The sequence below is a fragment of the Dama dama genome, chromosome 12 (assembly GCF_033118175.1).
Source record: "Dama dama isolate Ldn47 chromosome 12, ASM3311817v1, whole genome shotgun sequence".
Taxonomy (NCBI): Eukaryota; Metazoa; Chordata; class Mammalia; order Artiodactyla; family Cervidae; genus Dama; species Dama dama.
In genome coordinates this window covers 46,542,907-46,554,974 of record NC_083692.1, presented here as the reverse complement: position 1 = coordinate 46,554,974, position 12,068 = coordinate 46,542,907, and the positions used below count along the sequence as shown (strand labels likewise).

At 35.4% G+C, this 12,068-nt stretch overlaps 1 protein-coding gene across 2 annotated transcripts in view; it reads right to left on the bottom strand.

Annotated features, from left to right (window-relative positions):
- UNC13C (unc-13 homolog C) overlaps window positions 1-12,068 on the bottom strand; it is a 609,739-nt gene that overhangs the window by 342,250 nt on the left and 255,421 nt on the right. For both annotated transcript variants that reach the window (XM_061158385.1, XM_061158384.1), the window contains 2 exons: window positions 4,834-5,061; window positions 3,686-3,827 (listed from right to left, as the gene is read on the bottom strand). In XM_061158385.1, coding sequence (XP_061014368.1) covers window positions 3,686-3,827; window positions 4,834-5,061 — 370 coding nt within the window. The remainder of the gene's footprint in view (window positions 1-3,685; window positions 3,828-4,833; window positions 5,062-12,068) is intronic.

The window sequence follows — 12,068 nt, the reverse complement described above, 5'->3', positions numbered from 1 at the left end:
TCAGCAACCAACAAGGTAATATTCACAAAGTCTGTTATCCAATTTAAACCATTAGGCACATGAAGTGGCAGAAAAACATGACACAAAATAAGGAAAAAAAAATCTGTCGATCAAAACTAACCAAGGATGGACACAGATGATAGAATTGGCAGTTAAGAGCATAAAAACAACTGTCAGAATAATTGCATGAATCAGAAAGTTAAGTACAGAAGGACAGTAGTGGAGGAATGGGAAGACAAGCCACAGATGGGGAGAAAGTATTTTAAGACACACCTGTGGTGAAAGTCTATTATCCAAAATATTCAAAGAAATAATAAAATTAAATAATAATAAACAACTTGATTGAAAAATGGGCCAAAAACCTTAACAGACACCTCATCAAAGAAAATAAAAAGGATGGCAGATAAGCAAATGAAAAGATATCCCATAAAGTATGTCTTAAATGAAAATCACAGTATTAATAAATCAACAGCAAAGTATCACTACACACCCATCAGAACAACCAAAATTCAAAATGCAGGCAATGTCAAAAGCTAGAGCAAATATGGAGCAAGAAGAACTATTACTGACTGCTGGTGAGAATGCAAAAGGGTACAGCCACTTTAGAAGACAGTTTGTCAGTTTCTTACTGAACTAAACACACTCTTACCATATGATCAAGCAATCATACTCCTTGGCATTTACCCTAAGGAGCAGAAAACTTATGTCCACATAAAAACCTGCGTTATTTACAGCAGCTTTCTTATGTGGACATAAGTTTTTTATGAACCATTATTCATAATGGTTAAAACTTTGAAGTAACCAAGATGTTCTTCAGTAGGTGAATGGACAAATTCAAGATAATATTACTCTAGTACATCAAGACAAATATTACTCAGTGCTAACAAAGAAATGAGCTATCAAACCATGAAAAGAAAACACAGAACCTTAAATGTATATTACTAAATGGAAAAAAGTCAATCTGGAAAGGATACATATTGTATAACTCAAAATAAAAGGACCTCCTAGAATAGGCAAAATTTTGGAGACAGTAAAAGATCAGTAGTTGTCAAGAATTGGTGGAGTGAGGAGTAATGAACAGGTGATGAGCAGAGGATTTTTAAGGTGGTGAAAATACTGTGCCTGATACCATAATGATGAATACATGTTATTATACATCTGTCCAAATATATAGAATATAAACACGATGGGAAATTTTATGTCTCCTATGAATTTTGAGTGATTATCTTGTGTTGATGTAGGTTTATCAGTTGTAACAATACACCCACACTCTGTTGGGAGATGGTAATAATAGAGGGAGACTATGCATGTGTAGGAGTAGAAGGTATATTGGGAAATCCCTACATGGGCTTTTCAATTTTCCTATGAACTTCACCTCCTCCAAGAACATCTTAATTTTTAAAACAGTTAAGTAGAGTTGCTGAAGATGCAAAGACTCAATCTGAACTTCCTGATGTGGAAACTAAAACATCTAAGATGAAAAATGCAGTGGTTTGGATTAAGAGTAGATTAGACATTACAGAAGAAGAAGTCACAGCAATAGAAATAATTTAAAGTGAAACACAGAGAAGGAAAGGGGGTGGAGGGGGAGGGTAGAGCATCCATGGTCTGTGGGACAACTTCAAGAGGCTTTATATATGTGTAAGTGAGACCTCCAGAAGGTAGAAACAGAAAGAATATTTGAAGAAATAATGGCCAAACTTTCCAAATTTAAAGAAAACTTCAGACTCATGGGATCAAGTAGTTCAATAAACCCTAAGCACTGGAAACACAAAGAAAATTAAACCATGGAAGACCATAATCAAATTGTACAGGTGAGTAAAGAAAACAAAACTTTAAAAGCAATCGTGGGGGTGGGGGATAACACGTACAGAGGAACAAAGAAGCAAAGAAGACAACAGATTTCTTATGAAAAGAAAGCAACGAAAACACAAACACAAAGGAACAATATCATCCAAGTACATTTTTCAAAATGACATTTAGAATCAGACAATCATCTCAGTATGCAGTAAAAATTTAGACAAAATGCAGTATCGACTTCTGATCAAAACTCTTAGCCTACTGGAAGTAGAAGAAGCTGTCTTAACTGGAAAAGTGGCATCTACAAGCCCACAGCTAATATCAGAGCTCATCAAGAAAGGAACCTCTTCCCTCTAGTATCAGGAACAAAGCCAGGATGTCTGCTTTTATCATTTTTACTTGGCATTATACTGGAACTCTTAGTCAAGAAAATAAAGCAATCAAAACCATCCCAGGCTTTACTTTGTATGAAAAAACAACATTGATTAAAACATACACATGAAAATAATTAAAAGGTTCTAAAATATATAAAATAACTGAAAAAAGAAAAAGTTGGACAACTAGGACTGCCTGATATTAAGACTTTATTTATTATAAAGTAAAGCTTTATGATAAACTGTATGATATACTGTATAACATAGGAAACTCTACTTAATGCTCTATAATGACCTATATGGGGAAAGAAGTGTTGATATATGTATATGTGTAACTGATTCACTTTGCTGGTTTTGAACTTTCAAATTTTCAGTTTCTCCTACAAAACGAAGCTCTGGCTACATTGCACCCACAAGAGAGCATGGCAATGGAGATGTTTCTTGCCCATGAGTCACTAGCTCTCAAGTTTGCAGCAGTGCCTTTCCCTCTCCTTTATGGTCCTTATCCTGCTTTATTCACTTACTTGACTGCCTTAGGAATAAGAATTTTTGACTATCAATCAATTTCTTATCTTCTGTTAACAAAGAGATAGTAAAATGGTTTCTCCCAGTAGTCTGAAGGGAGAAGTCACAGAAAGCTCTTAACACTCTCTCTGGTACCCTCTGTTATTGGGTGCCAACTCATTTTCCACACCCTTTTCTTTTTTTTTTTTTCCCCCACCTCCTTTTCTTAATACTTTCTGAGCCAATATACACATGAAGCTCTTATTTCATGCACACTATTTCCCACATTGCCAGACAATCTCTATGGGTTGTGTTTGCTTACTTAGCACGTAAAGGAGATCCATGTTTAAACCACTAACAAAGAAAGAAGGAAAGAGAAAAGCATCGTTTACTTTTAAACTCATAGATTGGCATTTTCATTTCCAACAAACAGTAACCAGAAGTCATCTTATCTGTCTTCAAGAAGGATTGACAGAAAGAAAAGAACCCTTGACAGAAAAATGATGCCTTGCTATTTGGTACAGGATATAAAAGGTTTAAAAATAAATGACGCACAGAAAATGAGAGGTTCTAAAAGTTATCATCAACCATTTCATCAGTATAGGCTGGTATGGGTGTGATAGGGCATGTGATGCTCAGTCTTTCTACTGTTTTCAGTCATAAATCTTCAGATGTCAAGATATTGCTGAATCAAGCCTGTAAATTCCTCACTATACTGGGTCAACTCAAGTTACAGATCATGTTGCAATCATTTTTTTTTCTCCTGCAAACTAACCCCAGCTGTGCCACCTTTTTTATTTGTAATATTCTTTTTATTCACTTGCTTCTCAAGATGAGGAACAAATAATAAATATTATAAGAGTATTAAATAAGTTCACAACATCTTTTTATAATTCCTGCATAGATACAATTAAAACATGAAATAATTATTGCTTGTATATTTTGCATGCTTCTAAATTTATCCTCAAATATTTCAATATTTTAATAGTTTTCCATTATATACTTACAAATAAAACTTTTCATCCCATACTGGATTCAAATTTCCAAAAATGGTTTTAGTCCTTCTTTTGTTCTTTCCCACTTGAACTGTAACATATGGGTCACTAGACCCTGTTTTGTCTTTTGCCTGCAAGCCTTGTGCAGAAACCACTGAAATAAACCAAATTAAAACTTTTAGTATAAATATTTTTGCAGAAACAAAAAACTGATAATGAAGGAAATGTTTTCTATTATTTTGTTCCCTGGGTTTGCAGACACATACATACCCATTGCTTTCAGTTTCATGAACAACAGGATTTAACAAAATGTTTAATGAAGGAATCAATCACACAACATTAAAACCTTTCTTTGGCTAATATTTCCTTTTGCCTGTAATGAACAGTAGCTGTAGACATACCTCTACATATATTTATTAGCTATATACTCATATGTCACTGCATGTATGTATAGACAAATGAGAATGCACAAACATTAAGCCAATTAATTAATTAATTCAGTAAATATTTTGAATTATCCAATGTAGTTCAAAGTCTGTGATTTAAAATGTTTTTGTGTACATGAGTTTACTATCAGTATTAAAGAGAAGCTTCTTTATTTTACCTTTTGAATACAATATGAGTGAGTTAAAAAGCTTGGTAAATATTCACATAAGAACCTATGCAGTTGCTGTTACTATTATGAGCAACTTCAGAAGTTCCAATTACTAGACATCACTACACTCAAATTGCATTGAGTCAAGGATCAAATGGATAAGGGGTATTGATCCAGGAGTAAGTAAAATGATATTTGTTTTCTCATTAAGAAAAATTGACTAAAGAGATTACTGTCTACTCTTGTCATTTATCTGTGTCAGGCAGCAACAAAACTAATCTCCTATAAACTGCAGGGTATTGACAAATATATTATAAAACAGAACTTTCTTCCCCTAGAAGAGGAAGATTAGATTAGACATGACTTTTGATTAGAATGAGACATGGACTGAAATGACTTCAATTATCTACCATACCTTTTAGAAATTTGAAGTTTCAATTAGACTTCAAAGTTGACAAGACTGAAAAAATCTCCTTATTTTGCCTATAACATTTATTAGCAGTGATTTCTAAGATATATAAAAATCTCAAGGTGGAATAAAAATTTTCAAAAAGACTATGTTTACCTGTAATGGTTATTTTTGCTGACCACTTAGATGTCCCATCCAGTACACTCTGTTTGGCTGCCTTTGTGTACTGCACAAAATCTTCTTTAGAAATCTGAAACATTTCCTGAATTACTTCAAACACCTCTGGCCTGTTTGTCTCCCTGATCTTCATTCTTTCTTTCATGGCTGTAATAATGGTTTGAGTCTTATCTTCTGCACCATGCTTAGAACTCTTTTCTGCTGCTCCTAATAATAGAAAATTGGATGATGATGTAAATATACATGAAGCTCTTTTTCATAGACCAAGAGAAGGAGGGTCAGAAAAAAAGGAAGAACATGAGAATGAATGAATGCTCTAATTCTCAGGAATCAGGGCAGCTTTTTCAGAAAATATCAGGAGAATAAGCACCATGCTGAGATTCAGAATGACTAGCCCTAATGCTACTGTAGGTAATGGACATCCACAATCCCAGTGTTTTTTAGTTATATTACTGAACTGAATCACAGCTGTGCAATTATTTGGTTTGAATTTTTAAAAACAACTTTCCAAACCAAAGGAACACACACAATCAAATGTGTTACATACCACACATATTTACTCACTGGGTAACCAAGACAAAATTGAGAAACAGATACTTATGGCAAATTTCACTCAAAAATCAACATTTCAAATACTTGCATTCACCTAAAGTGCTTATTTTTAATTCATGAAATTTATCGTAATTAAAAGCTTACATTTTTCCTTGCAAAATGAAAACTACCACTATCCATTAGATTGAAATATAGGGTGAGATTTTACTTGGAATGAAAGTGATTGTATTTAAAAAGGATTTAGAAACCACCAGGCTGCACTATCCCTACATCATGGACCACAGATGTGCACTCTCATTCTATGATATGGCCACTTTTTTAAACAGGCTGAATTTTCACTTTCTACTCAAAAAGTAATCTTTTACTTCTAGGACATATATTTGTTATGATTGGTCTCAATTTTCTGGGCTATAAACTATCTTTGTGTTATAAACTCTTGTTAACAAATCCTGGCAGTGAAGAATTTCCAACAGGCAATCCTCGAGTCCCTCAGCTTCTCCAACCACCAGTCCGATAGTCTTAATGCTCTCTGTGGCCTCTGGGTTGCTCTGTATTCCATGAGCAAACAGTGGACCTTGATTCTGACTCTCAAGGTTCCTTACTGACTGTGAAATAGGAAAGTAAAAGACCATGTATCAGGGTCCAGAGAGACTGTCGCTGCTGAAACCAAACACTTTTTGGTACAGAAGCAACTGAGATATAATGAAAAGAATATTGTGGCTGTAAGTAGTAATCATTTCAATTTTTATCTCCAAGACTATAAATACTGCCAAACTTGTATTATATTTTTTGAAACACTGTATTTATGAAATAGGCATACTAATAGCTCATAAAATTGTTTAGAGATTGAATGTGATGATTTATCTACACAATTCAAACCACAAAGGATAGTCTCATTAATGTTCTTTGAATCTACTTCTGTAAATGGTGTGTGCCTGATTTAAACACAGAAACTAAAAGGGAAGGTCAACTATGAACTTTCCTTATAACAAATTCATATAAAATTTAACATCAATATTTTAGTGAACATTTTCATTATTTGAAAATATAACATTTGTTTTCTAAAGTGGTAAAAGTGCATTGGTAGTAATCAAGATGTAATTAAAGTATGGTAAAAGAGATGCATATTCTATTGGTAGAAAGACCAGTTTCCCTGTCTTTATATATTTTTTTTAACGTTTGAAGATTTAAACCACATATGTGAAAAAGAATACTAAAAATTAACGTATTCTGTTTAAGATATAATTTGAAGGGACATTCTTAATGCCATCAGTTCAGCTCAGTCGTGTCTGACTCTTTGCGATCCCATGAATCGCAGCACGCCAGGCCTCCCTGTCCATCACCAGCTCCCGAAGTTTACTCAAACTCATGCCCATCGAGTTGGTGATGCCATCCAGCCATCTCATCCTCTGTCATCCCCTTCTCCTCCTGCCCCCAATCCCTCCCAGCATCAGGGTCTTTTCCAATGAGTCAACTCTTCGCATGAGGTGGCCAAAGTACTGGAGTTTCAGTTTCAGCATCAGTCCTTCCAATGAACACCCAGGACTGATCTCCTTTAGGATGGACTGGTTGGATCTCCTTGCAGTCCAAGGACTCTCAAGAGTCTTCTCCAACACCACAGTTCAAAAGCATCAATTTTTTGGTGCTCAACTTTCTTCACAGTCCAACTCTCACATCCATACATGACCACTTAATGCCATAGTGATCTGTTAAAACATGCCCTAGAATAACTATACATTTGTGAGTTATGTACCTCTAAGCATTCTTGTAATTTGTTAATAATGGCTTCATTCCATAGAGCATAATTCTCACAGAGTAAAATTAGCATAGGCTAAACTACATAGTTGCAACTCCCCAAAAGAGATATTTTACTTCAAGTATTGGAATAATCATTAAATAGAAAAAAACAACAGTTGCTTGAAAAAGTCACCTGCAAGATTCAAAGTGCCTCAAAAATTTGGTTTCAAAGGTGATTCAAAGAATGTCCAAAGGGTTAGAAGCATGATTAAAATACTGGCTTCCCCCAATATTTCATTTCTAAACAACTATGCTTGTTATGTCTATTAATGCCTTCAAAGCTCTAGAAAAGTATGTTCAGTTCAGTTCAGTCAGTTCAGTGGCTCAGTCGTGTCCGACTCTTTGCGACCCCATGAGTAGCAGAACGCCAGGCCTCCCTGTCCATCACCAACTCCCGGAGTTTACTCAAATCCATGTCCATCGAGTCAGTGATGCCATGCAGCCATCTCATCTTCTGTCGTCCCCTTCTCCTCCTGCCCGCAATCCCCCCCAGCATCAGGGTCTTTTCCAATGAGTCAACACTTCACATCAGGTGGCCAAAGTATTGGAGTTTCAGCTTCAGCATCACTCCTTCCCATGAACACCCAGGACTGATCTCCTTTAGGATGGACTGGTTGGATCTCCTTATAGTCCAAGGGACTCTCAAGAGTCTTCTCCAACACCACAGTTCAAACGCATCAATTTTTTGGTGCTCAGCCTTCTTCACAGTCCAACTCTCACATCCATACATGACCACTGGAAAAACCATAGCCTTGACCAGATGGACCTTTGTTGGCAAAGTAATGTCTCTGCTTTTTAATATGCTATCTAGGTTGGTCATAACTTTCCTTCCAAGGAGTAAGCGTCTTTTAAATTCATGGCTGCAATCCATCTGCAGTGACTTTGGAGCCCAAAAAAATGAAGTCTGACACTCTTTCCACCGTTTCCCCATCTATTTCCCATGAGGTGATGGGACCAGATACCATGATCTTAGTTTTCTGAATGTTAAGCTTTAAGCCAACTTTTTCACTCTCCTCTTTCACTTTCATCAAGAGACTTTTTAGTTCCTCATCAACTTTCTGCCATAAGAGTGATGTCATCTGCATATCTGAAATGTTAAAGTCCTCAAAAGTTAAATGCATTAACTTTTGGATTATTTTTCTAATTCAGGCAGAGCCAATTTACCGCCATCCACATAATAAATGTTCATCCTAATAATAACTACCAAATTCAAGGCTAGAATGTCAAAAGAATTTTCTTCTTAAGAAACCAAGCCTCTCTACTTCACCACCACTGCTTAAATTCTCTTGAAGAATCAACTAGAAAAGCTTGACAATTAACTTTGAAGTAATTCACCAATGTTCTTCATGTTGGAGTAGCATATCTACTCTAATATTTACAGACAACAGACAGACCCATAAATTGCAAAATCACCAATCTGGGAGAGCAAGTTAGTAGAGACTTATGTTTGAGCCTTTTATCTATTATTTCTAGAAAAGATACATAACGTCTATGCTTTTGATCTGAAAAATGATTCAACTTTGATTTAGTTTAGGGATACAGACCAATTCACAAATTTGTAACTCATCTACAATGACTTTTCATTGCCCCATCATTTACTGAACCCACATATTTCATCTTATTTTTCTAATGAAACTATTTCTTAAATAAATTTCCAGCTCTTTGGTTTATTATTTTCCTTTGGGCTTATTATCTTTATCTCCAAGTTATCAGAGATAAACAGATTTGTATCTATATGAGTCTTCCCTCAAAGTATGTGGTAGAAGATCTAGCAGCTTCACTGAAATATAGTAATAAGTCAACCAGAGATCAACAATAAAGATCAAAGGAGATATTACATAATAAAAGCACTTTGTAAAGTGTAATACATTATCCAAATGGAACTCATATTTGTTACTTTTAAAAACACTTAATTGACAGATCAGAAAAGGCAATTATGCAGAAGACTGCAAGGGAATTCAACCTTAGACAGAGGCAGACTTATCTCACATGATGCCCTTAAGCCTAATTTAATGGAATAAAGCCAATTAGTTAGAAACTGTCATTTTTCTTTCATTTTTATTCATTACCCAAAGCATCTAAATTGCATATGAAAGTAACAGTTTCATCATTTTATATGGTAATTTATAATTTCAGTTTTCCTTCCAAATAATTATCTATATATATATGTGACAAATGCATCATCCCACCTTGGCCCCAGTCTCTTCTCTTTCCTATTCTTTCAACAGCTGTTCTAAAACATTTTCACTCTCCATTACTCTCCATTCTCAGCATATGATATTATCTTTTCTTTAAAAGAAATCCTGGCTTTCTAAATTCAGTGGTCACATTTTCTTCCCTCCCCCATGGAAAAAAGCAAAACAACAAAAGCCAAACTTGATTTATAGCATTTGCAGATTTCTGTGCTGTAAATATTCCTAACATGGCCGATTTCAAGCAACTGCCTCACAGAATTCTTCAATATTTTTCAATCAACACTGATGTGACTACTTCTGTCAGTATTGATTTTATATACAGATTTTATATACACACGTCCTCTACATACTAGTCTTTAAAGCCAACTTCAGTTATTTGTATTCCAAGTATCTAGTACACTGCTTGGAAAATAAGATACACTCAATAAAGATAAAACATTTATTGGGGGAATCTAAAAGAAAACAATTACTATATTTGGGTATCCAATTTGGCCCTGGGTTTAATTTAATATGCTATAAACTTCTTGCACACTGTGACCATAAGGCCAAAAATATTGGAAGAAACAAGGATGAGTTGCTATGTAAAATGTCAGACATTCTTTGTCATATCTTATGAAAAGACAAAATACACTGGGCTCTTAGCTTCAGATTTAGAATTTTCAGAAGACAAATCTGTGCCCACCATTATAAAAGCAGAATTTGGTTGGCATATGTATTTCATGCATTTAATAACATAAAGCAAATGCATAAGTCCAAATACCAGTGAAAAAAGTAAATCAAGAAAACTACTTTTAAATAAGACCAAAGAGCATAGCGCTCATGGTGCTGTGGTTACAGAAGGAGTCAGCCTTCTATTTAAATTCTGATTTGCTGCTTATGATCTGAACTTGGGCTAGTTAATTCTTTCTGTAAGCTTTAGTTTTGTCATCTGAGAAAAAGAAGGAAATAACATTACTGTTTTCCTTTACAGGGTCATTTTAAGGATTAAATGAGATACTGATATAGTTTCAATACTAATAATTGAATAAGCACAGGGATTTCAGGACAAAGGTGTGGGTATAGCATTTATTAAAGAATTTCACATTAATAAGAAATTACAGGGTTTTGCACTTCACTTGCCCCATGAAGCAACTCCTTGAAAATTTTGCCCTTGACAGTGTCATGCTCAGCATCTGCCAAGGCTAAATGCTCTATTAACTATTCACTAGATTGGAATTCAACGACAACAGAGTCCAAAGAGACTGCAGAAAAGAATAATGATAACAAGAATGTTAATAGTAATTTATTATTAACATCCATTAACCCTTTACCTGCATTTGAAGCTGATGAATCCAGAGATTGCAAGTGGTTAATAACCCTGCACTTAGGATCTGACACTGAGCCATGTGTCTCCCTAAGAGTGTCTACTCTGATAAACTTTACTGCTTTTACAGTCTTTACCAGTAAAATTGTGTAGGTGGACCTGCTTTTGTCGTCCCTGCTTTCCTCTCCCATGAAATCACATAGGTGGGCATGTAGTTGGCATTTCCTACTCTTTCCCTTTAGCTGTTTTTACAACCAAGATAATCTTAACCCTCCTCTTTTACCATGCCTTCAATCTTTCAAGGAACAGCTTCGCGACTCCCACGTCTTTAAGTCAGCCACCTCCTTTTTCTTGTAAGATCAAAGTCACACACTCCGCATGATTTCTCCCACACAACAAAGGACTGATGTTTAACAAGAGGGTAACTGGAGGAGCACAGATCCAGCCTAGCATCATCTCCCACTCCTGGAGGTGGGGAATGTGGGCTGGGAGCCCCCTTTCCAGGAACTGCCACCTTCTACAAAGTGACTTCACTGTCATCAAACCTACAGCCCCAAACAAACAGAAGCAACCATTCCTGCCCTCTCCACTAGACCAAACCCACCAAATTCCATCATCCTATTTTTAGTAAATGCAATCTTTTAGAAGTTTAGAAACATTTGTGTCTCAAAATCCTCCACAAAATCAGGAATGCACTCTCACAATTGTGTATCAAAACTGCATCTCTTAAGCATTATTTAGATATTTGCTTTCTCGAGATTTCCCAATAATTTCCGAGTCTAAAACTATCTATAGGGATTACGGGAACAAATAACTTGTTAAAAAAAAAAAAAGAAGGGGCAAATTAAAAAACATTTTTACTGTGTAAGAGAAAAAGAAGGGAGCAAGGAAGGGATAGGAAGACGACAGAAGTTTTTGGTCTCATCACTTAGCTACATGGATTACTTCAAATCCTTTTCAAAAAGAGAAAGAAAGAAAATGGATAGAAACAAAAAATTAAACAAAATTAAACAAAAAAGTTTTTTTCTTTTTCTCTATTTTTAAATAGCCTCTGACATCTAGAAATTTGGCTAACACAACTGGTTCACACTGTGGCTGGAAGCTGTCCCAGCGCTCACCACTAGGCAATCTTGCTCTCCAGCTGGGTGTAAGGATTCTCACAGGTCACCAACCTTGCACATGGTCCCTCTTTAAACAAATAAGACCACTCTGTAAGTTTTTCTAAGCACAGTTGAAAACCAGGTCACTGTGTGACCACAAAATACCAAACTTCCTCCTCCACATATGAGTGACTACTGCTTCTTCACTAAATTCAGCTATTAGTCTCTCTTGTCTGCTTTCTTATAGATAAGATTTTTTTCTTTTAT